General features: G+C 31.7%; 4 protein-coding genes across 10 annotated transcripts; 2 read left to right on the plus strand and 2 right to left on the minus strand.

Moving 5' to 3' along the window:
• The first annotated feature begins 3,260 nt into the window (after positions 1–3,260).
• GOLS1 (galactinol synthase 1) lies at positions 3,261–5,025 on the plus strand. 2 transcript variants are annotated; one of them, XM_068617724.2, is made up of 4 exons: positions 3,261–3,685; positions 3,773–4,228; positions 4,381–4,569; positions 4,762–5,025. In XM_068617724.2, the coding sequence occupies exons 1-4, from the start codon at positions 3,353–3,355 to the stop codon at positions 4,789–4,791; spliced, it is 1,008 nt and encodes a 335-aa protein (XP_068473825.1). In that variant the 5' UTR covers positions 3,261–3,352; the 3' UTR covers positions 4,792–5,025. The 2 variants fall into 2 exon arrangements, with proteins under 2 accessions (XP_068473825.1, XP_068473823.1); XM_068617722.2 differs by having other exon boundaries at positions 4,381–4,855.
• A 7,367-nt stretch (positions 5,026–12,392) lies between these two features.
• Positions 12,393–14,505, minus strand: LOC137814813 (ADP-ribosylation factor). 4 transcript variants are annotated; one of them, XM_068617729.1, is made up of 7 exons: positions 14,356–14,505; positions 13,974–14,132; positions 13,735–13,805; positions 13,074–13,193; positions 12,841–12,959; positions 12,672–12,753; positions 12,393–12,580 (listed from the first exon to the last, which is right to left on the minus strand). In XM_068617729.1, the coding sequence occupies exons 2-7, from the start codon at positions 14,119–14,121 to the stop codon at positions 12,575–12,577; spliced, it is 546 nt and encodes a 181-aa protein (XP_068473830.1). In that variant the 5' UTR covers positions 14,122–14,132; positions 14,356–14,505; the 3' UTR covers positions 12,393–12,574. The 4 variants fall into 4 exon arrangements, with proteins under 4 accessions (XP_068473830.1, XP_068473831.1, XP_068473828.1 ...); XM_068617730.1 differs by having other exon boundaries at positions 14,251–14,474; XM_068617727.2 differs by lacking the exon at positions 12,393–12,580 and having other exon boundaries at positions 12,657–12,753.
• A 608-nt stretch (positions 14,506–15,113) lies between these two features.
• On the minus strand, positions 15,114–18,402 carry GLB1 (nitrogen regulatory P-II-like protein). Of its 2 annotated transcripts, XM_068617725.2 has the most exons (8): positions 18,216–18,402; positions 18,090–18,135; positions 17,928–17,955; positions 17,314–17,401; positions 16,813–16,880; positions 16,119–16,188; positions 15,427–15,462; positions 15,114–15,345 (listed from the first exon to the last, which is right to left on the minus strand). In XM_068617725.2, the coding sequence occupies exons 1-8, from the start codon at positions 18,400–18,402 to the stop codon at positions 15,281–15,283; spliced, it is 588 nt and encodes a 195-aa protein (XP_068473826.1). In that variant the 3' UTR covers positions 15,114–15,280. The 2 variants fall into 2 exon arrangements, with proteins under 2 accessions (XP_068473826.1, XP_090149548.1); XM_090293422.1 differs by lacking the exon at positions 16,119–16,188.
• A 224-nt stretch (positions 18,403–18,626) lies between these two features.
• LOC137814814 (dihydroorotate dehydrogenase) lies at positions 18,627–19,605 on the plus strand. Of its 2 annotated transcripts, none has more exons than XM_068617731.1 (3): positions 18,627–18,759; positions 18,887–18,973; positions 19,275–19,605. In XM_068617731.1, exons 1-3 carry the CDS (start codon positions 18,634–18,636, stop codon positions 19,434–19,436), a joined length of 375 nt encoding a protein of 124 aa, XP_068473832.1. In that variant the 5' UTR covers positions 18,627–18,633; the 3' UTR covers positions 19,437–19,605. The 2 variants fall into 2 exon arrangements, with proteins under 2 accessions (XP_068473832.1, XP_068473833.1); XM_068617732.2 differs by having other exon boundaries at positions 18,899–18,973.
• The last annotated feature ends 416 nt before the right edge of the window (positions 19,606–20,021 follow it).

Here is a 20,021-nt window from a genome sequence, read left to right on the forward strand (position 1 = left end):
TTTTTTCATAACAAATGAGACTTGAACAAAAAAATTCAATAGATTTTTTAGAGGTGTACTAAGAAGGACGACATTTAACCTCAATGAACCCCCATTATTTACTAGTTATATTTGTTTGCAAAGGCCTATATATACATGCTTTCATTCAAGAAAGTGTCATTTATCTTTTGGTTATTTCTATCGTTTATTATTATCACTTAAACTTACTAAGCATAAAATAATTTTCTACAAGTAGAACTTTATTCAATGTCCGAATATAATCTATCAAACTTCATCCTCAAAGTTTATTACTCGGTATAAATGTTCATCACACTCTAAAGACCCATCCATCAATCCTCTACATCTCAATAGAAACATGTTTATATATTATTATGTTAAAAAATAAAAATTGATTAATTGTAATATTGTTACGATAAAATTTGAGTATATGACATGCATGGATGCATTATGTGGGACTAGTTTACTAAAGTAGATGATGTTTTTAGGGATGAAATAATCACGGGGACATAATATATATGGACAAAGATTGGTTATAAAAAAAACATAACATAATTTTTGTTTAGATAGAGAAATTTACAATTTATAAGATATTTAAATATATTTAATTTGAGTTAATCTGGATTTAAGTTGTTACTTCAAATGTTTTCTTTCAATAAAGAAACTCTAGTCAATATCAACAAAAAAAATAGTCCTTCCAATATTAACCAAGAAAATCCTAAATAATGTTTATCAAGAAACAACTCTAACATACCTTATTCAGTAAATAATTTTAATTATTATTTGTTGAAAAAAACCTTTATTTACATCAATTGAAAACAACATTTGTTAATATAAATTGAAAAAATATGTTTGACATCAGTTTGAAAACACAGTTAATGTTGACATGAAAAAAAAAAACCTTAACTAACATTATGTGGAAAATAATTTTAATTCACATTAACAATAAAATAACATGATGATGTCAGCCTACAATTAAACACCATCAACTTTAGTCTAAAAGAAACTTTGTGAACATTTATAAAAAATAATGTCATGATTAAGATAATCAAACATCCATCAAACTAACAATATCTCAATCTCAAATAAGCCAACAAGAGAAGTATTAAGAAAATATATATGAATTTGATAATACAATTCTTTTAAAATTCTTACATTTTAGGTCAATTTTAAAATTCTTCAATTTTAAATAATTTAATTATTCTATTTTGATAAAATTTTAATTTGTTATCCAAACACAATACGAAACATTTCAAATTCTCATTATCCTCTTAAAATGATAAAAAAAAGTCTATTAACATTATTTATCAAAACACACATTATTAATATTCTTTTCCGATATCGAAATATTTTTTTTCAACGCGGAAATATCTTATTTCTTTAAAGTAAAATGTTTTTTTCCCATTATTTGTTATTTTGTCTATTATTATATCTTCTTTTAATTTTTACACACCTAAATTATTTTAATAGAGTTTTATTTGCTATCATCATATATCCATTTTCCAATATAATATATTAACTTTTGATTAAGTTATTGACCTTATGTAACTCTTTCATAGTATCATTATATATCTGTATAAGTGCATTATGTCTTTTATGAGAATTCAATTTGCATACACCATAACTATTAGGAGAAGGCATGCATGCATCATGCATCATCATTGCGTGGAAATGAAGGTCCTACAGGTGTTGAGGTGCACACCTCTTCTTCCTGACATAGAACTTATAAAAGTTAGAAAAAGAAAAGTAGGTATAAGACTCTTGCTGTCTAATGAAGGGAAGGAAGGTTTATTTTGCATCCTCATTTTTAAGATGTTCTGAATATTATACTTACAAAAATATCAAGTTAATATGTATTATTTTGTTGTTAATGGAATGTTTCTTTAATTTAATAGTTTTTTCATTCATATATTGTAACTTTTGTGTTGGTTTACTTGTTTTTGTGAGTGTGACTTTACACACCTTGGTGACATGTGAACTTTGAATTAGATGCCATGGATCCTTTTGGGATCACATATGCATAGCAAAGGTCCAACTAACTAGAGTTTAATCTTTTTTTGCCTTCTTGATGTGACCTACCATCCTTGGTTGCTTGTTATTTTGTTACATTTTTTTGTTTGTTTTTATGCTTCTCTTCCTTATTGCAAATTCAAATAATATTTTTAATTTATAAGTACAAAATTAATGTAGAAAAAAAATAGAAAAATAATATTACTCTCAATTCAGACAAAAAATATGTATTAAAGCATACACAAGTTGGATATTGTTTTGTCTGCAAAATTATTGGTGATTTGAGAAGTGAAATAATTAGTTCAGAATAAACTAAGAGAATTCTATGAGAAGAAAATTTAGTTTGTAATTACTTTTGTCTAATCTGAACCAGACTTTAACGGAGAAAAACTGCTTTGATCAAAATCATATTGAGGATTAGATATTGTTTGACTTGTGGGAGTGAAACAAAAATCATGTTCAACTATACATGAACATTGTATGATAAAGACTAAAATAAAATATGCATAAAATGTTTTCATACATACATATATTGGAAATTTATATCTATGAAATAAATAATTTTAAACTTTTTCATCAGTGAAAATACATGCACATTTAAAAAAAACTGTGTACATAAAATATAATTATAATTTTTCCAACAATTTTTATAATATTATAACCATATAATAGAAATACTTATAAATTTTTATCAAAATAAAAAAATATTTTAACTTTTATGTAAAAAATATTATTACATACTAAAAAAACTTTCAATTTTTATGTATATTCTTTCTTAAATCATAGAAATTGAATATATATATATATATATATATATATATATATATTATTAACAAGGTAAAAAGATTTATTAAACATTCTATCTCATTATATAGTAAGAACATTATTAGATGAACACTTTTTATCACGTGTTAATATATATATATATATATTATTTTATTTTTTTGCATTTTGTGATTTATAATTATTTGGTGTGATATAATTTTGTGCATGTAAAGAGAGATGACCACTCTAGTCCCCAGAATCTTTTAGAATCCGAGCCTATTCCAGCGTCTTCTATGACCAGCTTGGTCATTACTCTTTCCAGAACCTTCCCAAACAATTTTTAACCGTTGGATATTCCCCCTTGGACACGTGCCAAACATAGAGGTTTAGATCTCCTAACATGCATGATGAAATGTAGCCACAAATTCCTGAAATGACACTACTGTAAATCCCCACCACCTCTTCCATCTCTTTATATATACACTCCTCACCTTCTCCATCCACCACCATCAAACCATCTCTCTCATCATCAATAACCTTCTTTCCTATTCTCTCACTCTCTCCACTACTTTCATCAACCATGGCCCCAGAGCTTGTCCCCACCGTTGCAAAATCTACTGCCTCATTCACCAGCCCTCCCATCCTGCCACCGCGTGCCTACGTCACATTTCTTGCCGGGAATGGTGACTACGTCAAAGGAGTGGTTGGTCTCATCAAAGGGTTGCGAAAGGTCAAAGCTGCGTATCCATTGGTGGTGGCTGTCCTCCCTGATGTGCCGGAGGAGCACCGTGAGATCCTCAAGTCGCAGGGCTGCATTGTCCGTGAGATTGAACCTGTTTACCCGCCAGAAAATCAGACACAGTTCGCAATGGCTTATTACGTCATCAACTACTCCAAGCTCCGTATATGGGAGGTACACTTCAAATTTTGTGACTATTAAAGTCTTGTACACTTCAAATTAAAGTAAAAATTAACTGAAATTGTATTACTGTGATTACAGTTTGTGGAATACAGTAAGATGATATATTTGGACGGAGATATTCAGGTATTTGAGAACGTAGACCACTTATTTGACCTACCAGATGGTAACTTTTACGCTGTGATGGACTGTTTCTGTGAGAAGACATGGAGTCACACTCCTCAGTACAAGGCTGGGTACTGCCAGCAGTGTCCGGAGAAGGTGCAGTGGCCCACCGAATTGGGCCAGCCTCCTGCTCTTTACTTCAACGCCGGCATGTTCCTGTTTGAACCTAATATGGTCACTTATCATGACCTACTGAAAACGCTGAAAGTCACTACTCCCACGTCCTTTGCCGAACAGGACTTCTTGAACATGTATTTCAAGAACATTTACAAACCAATTCCTGTGTCCTACAACCTTGTCCTCGCCATGCTTTGGCGCCACCCAGAAAATGTTAACCTTGAGGAAGTCAAGGTTGTTCACTACTGTGCAGCGGTATGGCACTAAATCTTGGTCTAATGCAACATAGAGGTTAATTAATGAACATATAATTAGAATTATGCAACATAGAGGTTAATTAATGAACATATAATTAGAATTTAATTAATGAATCATTTTGAAATGGTTATTTTTTGGAATTTTTGTAGGGGTCGAAACCTTGGAGATATACTGGACAAGAAGAGAATATGCAGAGGGAGGATATAAAGATGCTGGTGCATAAATGGTGGGACATCTACAATGATGTTTCTCTTGACTACAAACCATTATGTGCAAGTGAAACTCCAGTGGATGATGTTGACCTGGAACCATTGGAACCGATGGGGCATCTATCAAAGGTTGTTGTTCAACGAGTACTCGCTGCACCTTCAGCAGCTTAGGTTGAAATACATACGTTGTTCAGGATCAAATGGGGACAAAAAAAACAAATTAAAAAAATGAAAAACAAAACAAGAATTTCAAAAAGAATTTGATAAGGAGTATGTGGAAGACTTTAAGGTCTAATTTCTTTTTTTTTCTTTTCCCTGTAGATTCAGGGACTGATCGTGCCTTGCTTCTGAGAGAACCTCGACAACTTCTATATGTATTTTATTTTCTAAAAGATCTTTATTTTTTTATTTTTTATCTAGGTCTGTTAAAGGTCTTTGTCTGGATCTGGTGTTTGTTTACAGGAATGTGTTCATTATGTATAGTTTTGCTGCTACCTTTTCTTGTATGAACTTTGCCATTGTAATACTTTTAGGGCAATGCTTAATGATGATGGCAAAATGTATGTCAATTTTAATGGTCAGAAACCCTTGTCCCTTTAGTGTGAAATTATAATTTTTTTTTCTTGTGATAACTCTATTTGGAATATACATTGCTTGATGAAGTACAATAAGATCTGTGGTGAGGAATGGTTTGAAACCTTCTTCTTAACAAAAGTGAAATGATTTGGGCAACTGACATCACGTTTCATCTGTCCCCCGTGTTGAAGCAAGGGTTTAGTAGAACAAGCAAGATAAAAGGTATACAAATCTCTTGTAACATATGTGTATTGGATCAAGATATTCAACTATGTTAAAATGTCAAATGAATTATATTACTTCTACTGAGTACCTAACAATAATTACAATGAAGTTAGAACTGTTAAAAAAACATTATATAATCTCTATATAACTTTTTCAAAATTTAGTAGCTTTTGGGAGTTGATTTTTCTTTTTTATTCAGATGGAATGAAATAAATTTTTCTCAATAAGGAAGTAGATTATGTACATAAAATGAAATAAACATCGTATATTCTCTATCCCTAATCCCATGTATATGTAATGAAGAATTACGTATGTATTATAATGAAGCAGAATTCTATATTAGAGTTCCTATTAGATTATTATTTCTTTTAATAAAAAATTTAATAAGAGTATTTTTTTTAATCAGTATTTAAGAAATAGGAGTACTTTCTTATGCTAGAGGAATGAGATTTACCGATAAAAATGATCAAAACCTAGCCATATTCTGTTATGCTCATATAGTCAAGTTTCGACTATCTTGAATTCTGCAATTAGTCGAGTTATGCTAGAGGAATGAGATTTACCGATAAAAATGATCAAAACTTTGTCATATTCTGTTATGCTCATATAGTCGAGTTTCGACTATCTTGAATTCCTGCAATTAGTCGAGTATTCTGTTATGCTCATATAGTCGAGTTTCGACTATCTTGAATTCTGCGAAGGCTGTAAGGATAGTGATTTCTCGGTAAAATCTGCCTATGCTCTTTTAAGAGGCCCTGTTGAGGGAAAAAGTGTGCACAGATTATCGCTTGGAAGGTGTTGATTAATTCGATTGCCACAAAAGCTAACTTGGAGAGGCGTGGAGTTTTGGTGGATACCAATCTATGTAGTTTTTGCAGGATGGTTGTGGAGTTGACAAAACACATGTTTTTTTATTGCAGAATTGCTTGGTTAGTTGCCACAAAAGCTAACTTGGAGAGGCGTGGGGTTTTGGTGGATGCCAATCTATGTAGTTTTTGCAGGATGGTTGTGGAGTCGACAAAACACATGTTTTTTTATTGCAGGATTGCTTGGTTAGTCTGGAATCAGTGCTATACATGGTTAGGGATTGCGTCGGTTGACCATGTTGTCCCAACAACTCACTTCTTGCATTTAAATCTGCTAAATGCTCCTGTCCATGTTAATGTAGTTTGGAATTGTGTTTGAATGGTTGTAGTTAGTGAATTATGGAAGCACATGAATAAACATATTTTCTAAGGAGGGGTGATCAATCCTTCGGAAGTGTTCACTTTGGCACAATTAAAAGCTTGGTCTTGGGTAACTTCTAAAACTGTTTCTGCTAGTTTTACTTACCCTGAGTGGTGCATTGATCCTAGGGTTTGTATGTTTTCAATAAAGTGAGCTTTTATAAGAGTTATTCTTTCGGTTGGGTTGTTTGTTGTTCTAAGCTTCTGTTGTTTTTTTTGCCCCTTGTTGTGGTTGCAAAGAGATTGTATTGTGTTGGTTTTGAGTTTATACGAGTTAGATTTGTATTTGTACTAGTTTTGAAATTGTACGGGTTTTTATAGTGGTAGATTTGTTTGTCTCTCTATTTGTTGGTTTGGGAGACTAGTGAATTTGTCTCATATTTTGTTAGGTATGTATAAGGTTGACCGACCCCAATTCTAGAATATAAGCATAATAACTCAAAAGAAATATGATTATTTATATATGTATTATAACAGTCCAATTCCAGAAACAAATTATTTATATATGTATTATAACCAAGCAGAGTTTCTAGAGTCCTAAGGAAGCAGAATTCTTATTATAATGAAGCAGATTATGTATATATGTATTATAACGAAGCAGAATCCCTATTATATAATGAAGCAGAATCCCTATTATAATGAAACATAATGAATGAAGTAGAGTCCTAATATATAATGAAGTAGAGTTCCTATTATAATGAAGTAGAGTTCCTATTATAATGAAACAGATTATGTACATATGTATTATAACGAAACAGAGTTCCTAGAGTCCTATTATATAATGAAGCAGAATCCCTATTATAATGAAACATAATGAATGAAGTAGAGTCCTATTATATAATGAAGCAGTATTTGTACTAGTTTTGAAATTGTACGGGTTTTTATAGTGGTAGATTTGTTTGTCTCTCTATTTGTTGGTTTAGGAGACCAGTGAATTTGTCTCATATTTTTTTAGGTATGTATAAGGGTTGACCGACCCCAATTCTGAAATATAAGCATAACAACTCAGAAGAAATATGATTATGTATGTATGTATTATATAACGAAGCAAAGTCCCTACCCTATTATATAACGAAGCAGAGTCCCTATTATATAATGAAGCAGAATCCCTATTATAATGAAACAAATTATCTATATATGTATTATAATGAAACAGAGTCCCTATCCTATTATATAAGGAAGCAGAATCCCTATTATAATGAAACGGATTATCTATATATGTATTATAACGAAGCAGAGTCCCTATTATATAATGAAGCAGAATCCTATTATAATGAAACAGATTAGGTATATGTATAACTCTAAAAAAATAAAAATCAGAATATATCAAGATATGCATACATCAAAACTTAGCCTATCAATATCTGATTACATTAATTCTTCATCTTTACAACTTAAATATTTACATGACCTTAGTTGCCAGAATTATAAAAATCAAACCAAAAAACAAATCCTTACCTTTACAACTTAAGTATTGACATGATTTTAGTTGTCAAAATTATGCAAAATTAAACCAAAAAATAAACCAGAAGAACTCTAAAACTTCTAATTAGTTTATCATAATCCAACTAGAATAACAGCTTTGAACTTCCAAAAAATAGCAATGTTCTAAGGATGTATTGTTGGCGATAGAAACTAAAAGTTACAGATTATCCTGTCTCTACATCGTCTATAAATTCTTTTTTCAGCCATCAGTAGAGAAAAACTCATTTAAACATTGCAAGTCAAATACATAACATAAAAATGTATTCCAATAAGCTTGAATCAACAAAGCCAAACAAATAACCTTAAGATTTTTAAGCAGATGTAAGGATTCAACAACCAATCAAAGTAAGAATAACTAAAAGAGATATTTTAGATGACAACCAAGTCCAAGTCTTTAGTTGGACCAAATAAAAAGCTTTCTCCGCATCCACCTTCCTATGTTTAAAAATGAGTCTATTTCTATGATCCATATACTCCAGATTATTGCAATCCATAACCCCTTTCATACCAAATTGTTCAAAGTGACATTTAAGATCATCATGTTGTACGAGTCAGTTCTAACATTTATTCCATACACTTCCTGCAAGTTTACATCCAAGGAATAAATGTTGGACAAATTTCTCATAAGCCTTACATGATGGTAGATTGTAGTATTTAAAGTTATTTCTCATCTTACCATATTCATCCTAATTGAGATTTTATCTAATAAAATTTTTAATGTGATAATTTGAATTCTAGGAATAACAACCATACGGTTATCACACATAATGTGGTTATGCTGAATATCATATGTAGACAAAAACATCATTTTGTTCCGCAGCTCACACCTTAGTGTCATGAAATAGGAATTGATGTTTTAAAGAAAATCAAGATGACAAAACTCTCATATTACTGAGTTGAGTTTCTTAGTTGAAAAAAAACCAAAAAGACAATAGTTTTTCTAGACGAGGAGTTCATGATGAGCAGAAAATGAAACTACTGAGGAGTTCACGATGAGAAAAAACGAAACTATTGAGGAGTTCATGATTCTTGTTAAATTCTAATCTCAAATAATTATTATATTGCAATCTTGACCAATATGAACAACTAATTTTGTCAATTTTTATGTCAGATTCAATTACACTACTGAAAAGGATTTTAAATACAGTTAAATCTGACTTTTAGTCCTGAGTAACAATAAGCTATTGCAACAATCTTTTACTCCACATAAATCAATCCTCCATGACACTAAAAGGTTAAGGTATGCAATTTACTCAACATAAATCAATGCTGTCTTATATACCTTCCTTTCAATTTTTATTCTGATTTCTATTTCTAAATTTGTCGACTTGATTTCTTGCAAATTAATTATAAAAGAAACACTTTATCAGATTAACAATGATTGGTGTAGTTGAAGTTACAGAGGAGTTTATGTAATGAAGCCTTAGTAAACTTGTTTTATTGAAAAAAATTCTTATTGTGTTAATAATTACTAAAAAAAAAATAGTTTTAATGATATAAATATTTATTATTAAATGTTATAAATATGTCACTATTAATATCATTATGACAATAATGAAATTGTCACTAGTACTCATGTTATTATTGTACTACTAAGTTTTATTGTGACAAAAATAATTATCACTAATAATTCTATATAATAGTGATAATAATAAAATGTCACATATATAAACGACAGTGATAATTTAATTGTCACTAGTGTATTCTATATAGTAGTGATACTAATGATTTATCACAAATACATAAAACAATCATTTTAATATCAAATTTTATGTGACAATTATTTTATATCATTATTAGAAATTATGAGTGTTTTTTTTATATCAATAACAAAAATAATATTAAATAAAAAATATATTGAATATAGAAACATTAATGGTGTTTCAACCTATGTACAATGTAAAAAAACAAAAACAGAAAAAAAAAGATGATTACAAATAAAATTCGAACACAAAAAAACTCAAAAACCTGTCACAACACCCACAAAAATAAGTGTAGTACCTAATTCCTTTCTTGATAACCAAAAGGTTGTAAGTAATCTATGTACATTACATATGTGATACCACTTACCCCATCTAGAATAGTGTTACAAGAACCCAAAATAACAAGGACCTTTAGAAGTGCACCAAATGTTCCTTCAACTCCCTTGCACCCATTTGTCCTTAAGAAATATGAAAAGATAATAGGGTTTAATACATCTTTTATATATGTCTAAAGAATGAGCCTATACTACCACTAACAACCTCACTTTATGCCAAACCTTATGAGGGAGTTAGATTCACATCAGAAGTAAATATGTTATTGGGTTTAGACACTATATAGGATAAGTGAAATCAATTGTAAAAAGTTGGATCCTAATCCAAAAAGTGAGCTATTGGATTTAAAACATATACAAAATGATACATTCTCATAGTACACTTAATCAATAGATAATTAACTCATTTTCTAAATATGTCTCCTGTTGAATACACACAGTTACTTCAGTTACTTCATTTGTGGGTTTTTATAGTTTAAAACATGGTACTAAAGTATACACTCTTATGGACTTAAAAGCTACAAATATTCTCATATAATGAAATGTTACAACTACAAAATATGAATTCTACGACTCTCTATAAAAACGTTTCGTAAAGAACAGTCGTTATAAAAGAGGCGGTGACATTTTTGTAGTTTTTGACAAAATTTCAGTGTTTTTAACGACAGTTCCTTGCTAAACCGTCGTTATATGTGTTTTCGGTGTTTTTAACGACAAATCCTTATTGAACCATCGTTATATATGGCTATGGAGCGCTTTTTTCCACGTGGGCTCCCTTCACTCTCACTCTCTCCACTCACTTCATCTTTTTCCTCTCACTCCCTTCACCTTCACCTTCCTCACTCTCACTTATCTTCTCCCTTCACCTTCATTGCACGTTTGACCGTACCACCCGCCCTTAAATCCGCCGCCCCTGCGATGCACTAGGCATTGCTTCATCAACCGTCCTCAAACTCACCACCCCTCTTGCGCTTGCACCGCATGACGAACCCTAAGGTTGTGCGGCCTGCCTCCCTTCCTCCTGCAACAGCTCGCTACTACTGAAGGAGAACGTTGTTGCTAGTTCTGTTCCGTTTTACCACCGCTCATTCGCACAACTTTTTCCCGCTAGGTTAGGGTTTAAATACTCTTTATTGTTTTTAATGAATTTGTGATTACAACGTCTTGGTTGGTTCTGAGTCCTGTGCAATTTTTATTTAGAAAGTTTTTAATTTGATAATATATGCGTTGATGCTGAGAATGCGTGCCAACCCTTCACCTCTGCACGTCCACACATCGCCAACATCTCCAACATAATTTTAAATTTTTTAATAAATATTTGAATGTTTGTGTTGATTAGTTAATAGTAATGTAATAGGCATACAATAGGTCTTGAGACACAAGATAGACGAACAAGGTAAGTTATCATCACTAAAAACAAAGCAAGGTGTTTGGTTTGCATGATTGAGACAAACAAACAATATTGTAAAATTCATTAAAAATAGATAGAAATTAATTTTTGATCCAAATTTTTTTGTGGGAACTTGATTTAGTGTATATTTGATGGAGGAGTTCTTTGATAGTGATAGATTTGGAGTTGCCAAAAAATAGCGTGGCAATTTAATTAGATAATTGGTAGTTAAAACTTTGGTAGTTAATTAGATACCAATTTAAAAATTATTTAACAATAATATAAACTAATTTAGAAACTAAAATTTTATTTAATCTCTAAAATTGTCTCTAATTTAGTCATTATAACAACTAATTATTTTTTGTCTCTAAAATTGGTTTCTATTTCATGATTGGTTTTTATTTCATGATTATTTTCTTGTAGTGACAAGTCTAATTATCTAGAAAAAAAAAGAGCAAAAGAAGCACACATCAATTATCATTAAACACAAATATTAATTTCATTCAAAATGGTTGAAAAGTTCTTAATAAATGAAAGATTGTTTTTAGTAAGTCAAATAACATAAGTTGTTCCAAAAACAGACAAACAACACAATCAATAAAGATATGTTGTTTGAGCTCACAAAAGAAACCATGAAACCAATATACTTGAAATAATTTGTTAGTGCAAAAATATCGGACAAGAAGGAATAGTGATTTTGGTTTCTATTTTTCAAATATAATAATATTGGTATTCATTTTAATTTTATGCATTTATTTAAATTTAAATACATGTAATACTATTTTTTTTATATATTATATAGTCTATAATTTTATTAATATTGATATATTTACATAATCTAAAAATTTATACATAAAAACAAATTTCAAATCTTAAACCCTTCATAAATTATAACCTACACTTTCACTAATTCATAAATTTTAAAAATTGTCATTCGTGTGGTAGTATCCAGGCACCATAGGAAAAATTGACTTCTAAAAACAATGGGTAAGAAAAGAACAGTGTCTTTTGGATATACTGGAAAAAAATGCAAATTATTTTGATATTAGGTTGTAAATATATTGTTCTTTATCAAAGACAAATTAATACATGCTAGATCAGATGAAAGATTCTAAACAAGGTAACCGCATCAAACATCGGAAGTCACAATCGCTATAAACTCAACCAAACTTGAAGCAATCCACAAATGATAAATCACTATGCCTGCAATCACAAATCAATTAAAAGAAAAACAATTAGTTAAGGCCTTCATATGAAATCTGCGAATCTATATTTAGAATTATTCTGCATTAACCTTGTTGGCAATGTTGTTTGAGAGCCAGTCAAGTCCTTCGTAAAGTCCTTCACCAGATGTGGCACATGTGCTCTGGATATACCTGCACGTGAAGAACATGGTCAGTGGAGAAAGGAGACAGGGGATTTCAATAGACAAGTAAACCGCTGACAGAAATATTTTATATTACCAGTGACGCTGACGGAGAGAATGAAGACCAAGTTTATCAGTTATTTCGGCAGCATTCATAGCATTTGGAAGATCTTGCTTGTTTGCAAAAACAAGAAGCACAGCATCTCTCAACTCATCCTGATAAAAATTAAAGCCATACAAGAGAAATCACAAAATTAATCTAGCAAAGTAAGTCCTCTAAAATAAACCAAACTCTCACATTCAATCATTGGGTATTATCTATTTTGTTACCTCATTCAACATCCTGTGCAGCTCGTCTCTCGCTTCCACAACACGATCTCGGTCATTGCTATCAACCACAAATATAAGACCTTGGGTATTTTGGAAGTAATGTCTCCACAGAGGACGGATCTAGCAGGAAACACGTGTCAAAGTTCACTACTGTATCGATACATTTTTTTTCCTAATAATTCTGAGATAAAAATATATAACAGAGGAGGGCAAATGTTGGACAATTTAAGCTATATATATATAGAAATCTACTCCATAACAAGCTAGATGTTCAGCACCGTAGCCAGATCTTGCTACAGCACTGGATCCGAGCAAAAGATGACATACACTAAAAAAGAGAGACAGAATTAATAAATGTACTCACAGAATAATGTATTGCCAGCTCTATTAGAAATGAAAAAAAAAAAGTATTACAAAACCAATCAAATGCACCCGCAAACAAAATATAGATTTTGAATCACGTCTGTCTTGTAATGGAGAGATTGTAAGCCTGGTAGCATCAAATTATTATTCCCCACAAAATTACTAGCATTAGAATTAATGCTTTCTCTCTCAAAGGTAAGGAATGAAACCGTTCTAAATCGTTAACAAGCATTCCATCACGACATGACATCAGTATATTATAGACAAAGGTAACGAAAGTAAAATGAAAAAGAAATACCTTGTCCTGGCCACCAACATCCCAGACAGTGAAGCTGATGTTCTTATATTCCACAGTTTCCACATTAAACCCTACACCAAACGTTACACATTAACAAAAACCGCATCCTTTCTTTTTTCCATTCTTTTGCATTTTATTTTATTGTCACGTTTATTGATGAGTGCGTAATTTAAATTTGATTTAATTGAGGGAAAGAAATTGGAAGAAAAAAAGAAAGTAAAAGAAAGAGAGAGATATACCAATGGTGGGAATGGTGGTGACGATCTCTCCGAGCTTGAGTTTGTAGAGAATGGTGGTCTTACCGGCGGCGTCGAGACCGACCATAAGTATACGCATCTCCTTCTTCGCAAACAACCGACTGAAAAGCTTGGTGAATGAGAGCCCCATTTTCAACTATTCTGAAAAAAAAAATCCCAAACACAAACCTTAAAACAACATCGGTACCCTAATTAAAGCTGCAAATTGGAATTGGAAAAAAAAAAAGATGAAAGATTGAAAAGTTATGAGAGAATATACGTCGCAGATGGAGGCGGAACCGTTAATTGCTACACGGATCGAGAAGGTGACCGTTTGAGAATTAAAACGATAATGAAAAATGTGAGAGAGAAAAGAAGGACTTGCCTTGGAGATATGACAAAGAAAGTTGTGTTGAGGAAATTGAGATGAGATCTGAGGTGGTGGTTGTTGTTGTGTTGATGTTTCGGGGCAGCGTTTAGTAAATGATCTGATGTTGTTGTTGTGTTTTGGCGTTTGGATGGTCTCAAATTCTCTAATAAAAAAAATTCATTACTTTGCTTATCATCCTTTCTTCTAATTATTTTTTAAATTTGTTAATCAAATTATACAAATATTTGTATAATATTAGAAATTATGCTTTATAATATTTATTGTATTTTTCACATTACAATTAAATATAAATATAAATATAAATATAAAGATTATACGAGTTATTTTTCGTGTTTATTAATATAAATATGTTTTTTTATGTTAAAATATTATGAGAATCAAATTCTTTTAAATAATTATGCCCTTTTATTGAATGAACAATAATATTTTACGTAATATAATGTTATATTTATATTAATGTTATTAATTTTAATATATACAATAAAACGTTTGATTTTATAATTTAATTATAAATAATATTAAATTTGTAATATTATGTCTTAAAATCAAGTTGTTTCAATTCTATACAGCTAAAATTGAATCTTTATTAAATTATGTTTCAGTCTAATTTAACAAGAAACATTTTATTTTAAGTTATTTCAAATTCCAGTCTTATAAAACCCTAAACAACTTAAACTTATAAAAATAAAATGCAAATCATTTACTATGTATCTAAACTATATTTCTTAATACAAGTTGGGGTCATATGACAATTGAAGTAACTCGGCATTTGTTTATTATTTTTTCACATCTTCAGACAATCGAGTGCAAACTATATTAAAGCATACAACATCACACAATGCATTCCTTATTCTACAAGGGAAAAGGAAAGGGTAAGAGAAAAATATGACTACAAATGTTGATCTTTCGTTCCAACTAGTCATAGAGCAGATAACATGTCATTTCTCCCACCAGTCATCCTCTCTGCCCGCTCCCCACGTTCACCTGAAAATTTTATACTCAAAACTTGATCAGAAATGCTGACCAAGATTTTTTTTTTGACAACTCCTGGAAGAAAATGGTTACCTGTCCGAATTCTTATAACATCTGAGACGGGGATCACTGCACAATCAAAGTTCTATTAGATATGTGATTTCATATTGAGGCCATTACATTTACTTGTTGAATTTAGAAATTAGAGTTCAATTCATATTGCCTCAAAATCTTCTATTCAGAACTTGGCAAGATGCTTATATACTTATAAATCTAATCATTCACGAATCTAGGGAATCTAATATTTAATATATTAATACAAAGGGCACGAGAGGAACAAGTGAAAGCCAAAAGTCAAAAGGTCGCTTTTCTATACTATTGATATCCAGAACACATCCGGTTGTGTTCTTAAACTGTGAGAACTGACAAGGGCATATACATAATATACAAAAAAAGGAAAAGAAAAGATTTTTAGCTTGAAAACAGAATCATAATTTGTTGTCTCAGACAGCATAATTCATTTTCGTTGATAAAACTATTATTCTTGCCCCCCAGTTGCGAGAAGAAAAAACAAATCATTGAAAATGGAAATGCTATTCTACATTTCAACACTGGATAACCTGTTTGCCCAGAGGACACAAGAGTGATATTTGTACGAGAAATGAGCCTAACTGACTAAAATAGACACATTAATATCCCTAGATGGGCAATGATCCAAATAGATAAAAAAAATGCTAATGGACCACAATGTATAATTCACCATTAGATAGATTTCGAGGTCTTACAGAAAATTTTGCCATCACCAATCTCCCCAGTCCTTGCCTCCTCGATAATTTTGTCAATCACTGCCTCAACCTACAGACATGTATCCGGGAATTGAACATTTTTGTTGGTCCTTAAGTATGGTTAAGTTTCATTCTGGAAATGTCTCCTAACTTATTTATGTGAAAAAGAAAATCAAAAGAACATTGAAAGTGCTTGTTGTAACTTCTCGAGCCAATTTTTTTCAGGTTACAAAAACAATATTCTGTTTTTCTTTAATCTCTTTAAAATCCATAAACACGATAATGATCACTCCAGTTACTGAAGCTAGAAATTAAGAGAGACAGAACAACGCGGACCAGTGGTAATGGAATTATCATATATCCATTGAAAAAAAAAAAATTTCGCGCTTATCTCTTCCCAATGGTTCTGGTCGTGAAACCGGATAAGATTCAAATCTATAGACAAACAGATTTAGAACCGATGAAATATTTAGCGCATCAAATCCAATGGTTATGGACATAATCACATTCACTAACGATAATAGTAAGTAAGCATTTTAATATGAATATTTTGCAGAGAAAATTGTCATTTAGAGGGCGTTCCAGCAGTAACTACGAAATGACTCTTTTTCCACCTTGCATTATTGCACTAATAAGAAAAGGAAGTCAACTATAGTCTTGAAAGCAGTAAAGTTAGTACAAAGTGTCTGCATACCTGGTTCTTCTCCACCACTACTTCCATTTTAACTTTGGCAACAAAATTGCCTTCAGAAAATTCAGAGCCTGTGAAGAATACCATATCAGTTAAAGACACTGGTGTAATGTGATCCATATGCATAACAGCATGTATATAACACCAAGTGAAAGGAAAAGAATGTATTTCTTGAACTACAGATGATTAAAATAAGTTATGGACTGTGTTTACAAACTTAAAAAAAGATTACTGATTTTTAGTTTCAACATGAAAAAATGGAATAAAGACATGTAGGACAAAAGAAAATAAATCCTCTACAGCAAATTTATTTGTGAAGTAAGAATAAAGGTGTATTTAGTATTTACTCAATGCAGGATCACAATGCCTTTTAAGTTAAATTTAAGGTGAACTGGATATACACAGTATTTACTTTACACAGAAGCCTAATATAGAAGAGTCTTCTTTATGGGGAGGGAAATATTCAGCTTTTAAGTACCTGTAGACAAGCTACATCTTACTTACCTCCCTGCCTCTCTTTCGCACCACCCTGAGCACCAAAGCCCCTGACATCAGATACAGTGACACCGCGAATTCCCATTTTCAGCAAACCCTTCCAATCAAGAAAACTAAAATTTAGCACCAGCATATACACAAATAAACTTGGTAAATATAACTTAAACCCTAAACCCTAAACTTAAAACAAAAACTACGTGCTATATTTATATTTGCCAACCAAACCAATAACTATTTGAGAGAGCATTTTTGGAAAGCAGTTGCACCATTTCTAAAACTACATTCAGAATAAAAGATACAAAGACTAATCTTCCCAAAATGTACAATCAGCACCCAAAAGTACTTTCAGAACAGTTATCCAAACAACCACTCTGTTAACTAAAAAAAGGCACCACTCTCATTCCGAGGAGGACGCCCCATTTCATAGATAATCAGTATTAATCAAGTATTATTCACCTTTTAACTTGCACCAATTGCCAACTTCTTTGCCAACTTCTTGGCTCCAATTGAACAAAACACGGGTACCAAACAAAGTGCAGGGATGTCGTGCAAGTGCAACAATATATTTAATGTTTATAACCAAAGTGTGTATAAATTAAACCCTAAAAAAATAAATATCATACCGAAGAAACCTGAGGGACTCGCCAGGCCCTGGAAACAAGAAATTCAACAAAATAAATCAGCGAATAAATAAACAGGTAGCTAGAAAAATCCACTTTAACTAATTAATCACACAGTAAACCTCTCCCTCTCCAAGCCACACAAAAGAGAACGGTTTTTGTAACCTGAGAATGGCTTCAACTTTATAGAACTTGGATTCTGGAACATAGTCTGGGAAAGAGAACAGTTCAAGCAACAAATTAAGTAACAGTAGTAATGGAAAGAGTCATAAAGAAGACGTGCATTTGTACCTGGAATATTCTGGGCACTGATTATGGGAAGAATCGCAGTATTTCCTCTACGTCTTAGAACCACATTGCGCTGAGAACAATCACCAATACGCTTGCGGCTTAAGCTAGAAGATGCAAAAGGCATTTCGCCTTCTCTTAGATGAAAACTAACAACACCAAAAACGTGTGTTCCCGCGATCGCAGCCATTACTTCTCCTCTGAAGCACTCGGAGCAACCACTGGTCTTTCTCAAGTTTCAACGCAAACAAGAAATTACAAGAAATGAGAGGTAATAACAAGAAATAAGAGTCGTTTTAAAGAGGAAGCCCAACCCAATGTAAAATGGGCCGGCCCATTTGGATTTATGTGTAACGAAACGACACTGACGGTTACGGATTTGTAAAACGAAGAAAAACTGATTGTGTTAGTTGAAGTTAAGATGAGTAATTTCGTGTACAGAATCAGTATCGCGCAGGAGTGGGAGGAGTTGCAGAAAAATGGATCCACTTTCGGTGGGGAGCTTGACAAGTCTTCCCGTTTCATCCATTTCAGCAAGCTCGACCAGGTTAATTTTCGAGCTTTTGTAATTTTTCCGGTTCAACTTTTTTTTTTTTTTTTTTTAGTAATAGGAATCAGATGCAAGCTTACGTTGCAGTTCCAATTGATTCAGTGTTTTACGAAGTTACGATTAGATATTATTGCAGGTTCGGCCAACACTCCAGAAATTTTTCTTCAACAGCAAGTTGGAACTTTACCTGCTTCAAATTGATGCTAAAAAGGTTACATGTACTTCTTCGCTATACTTTTCAATGGCCTAGGAATTTATTCTCATTCTTGGAAATTATGGCTTTTTGTAAGATGAACATAACATTTTTGTTCTGCAAATTACTTTCATTAATTCAATGAAACAGAGTGAAATAAATATACAACTGGATTATGGCTTTTTCGAAGTTATATATATATTTAACAGTAATAAAAAGTGCCAAGCAAGCCCTTGGATTAAGAGGCTCACCTGCAGGCACAAATTATGCTTGCGTGTAATGCTCTAATGTAATACTTTCCCTCTGTGATATCCCTCAGCTTGGTGATGGTTTGATTTATGAAATTGTGGATGGTTCAAATAGCTTCCCTCATTTCTATGGACCATCTCGAAGCTTTATTCCTCTCCCTCTAGATGCAGTAACAAAGGCTGAGAAGCTGACTCTCTCAGATGGTGGATTCAGTTGTAGTTTGCTTGATTAAGTACTCTGCTGATCATATGTCATCTTCTTGTTGTCTCATTCTTCTGTGTTGTGTGAGGGTGTAGCGGGAATGCTTGCTGCCTGTCTATCTCACTATCTCTGTAATTGATAAATCGAACTTTAATCCTTTCTTAATGGAGAAAATGGATGCTGTGATATTACTGCTAGAATCCTATGTGGTTTTATGGTCATTATTTTATTTTTACATATCTCAATGAACATTCTACTCTATTCTCATGAGATGGTAATTGATGTCTTGTGTTGGCTAAATAATAACAAGAATAACACAAAATGAGAATGAAAGAGAACAGCTGTAGAATTAAGGAAATAAATAACAGAAAATTCCTTAAATAGTTAAACCATAACATCATATAATAGAGTTCGTAAATATATATGTAAGATTCTCCTCCAAAACTACCTTCATATTCTTGATCTCTTCAAATTCAATATTGTCTTTAATGAAATGTAAACATCAATGTATTTGGTTTTTTCACTATATATTTGTTGATCAACTAGATGTATGATAATTTGACTATCACAATGAATATCAAGATAGTCCAACACAATAGCTAATTCTTTTATCATC

Source organism: Phaseolus vulgaris, chromosome 1, assembly GCF_051622355.1.
Source record: "Phaseolus vulgaris cultivar YP4 chromosome 1, ASM5162235v1, whole genome shotgun sequence".
NCBI lineage: Eukaryota > Viridiplantae > Streptophyta > Magnoliopsida > Fabales > Fabaceae > Phaseolus > Phaseolus vulgaris.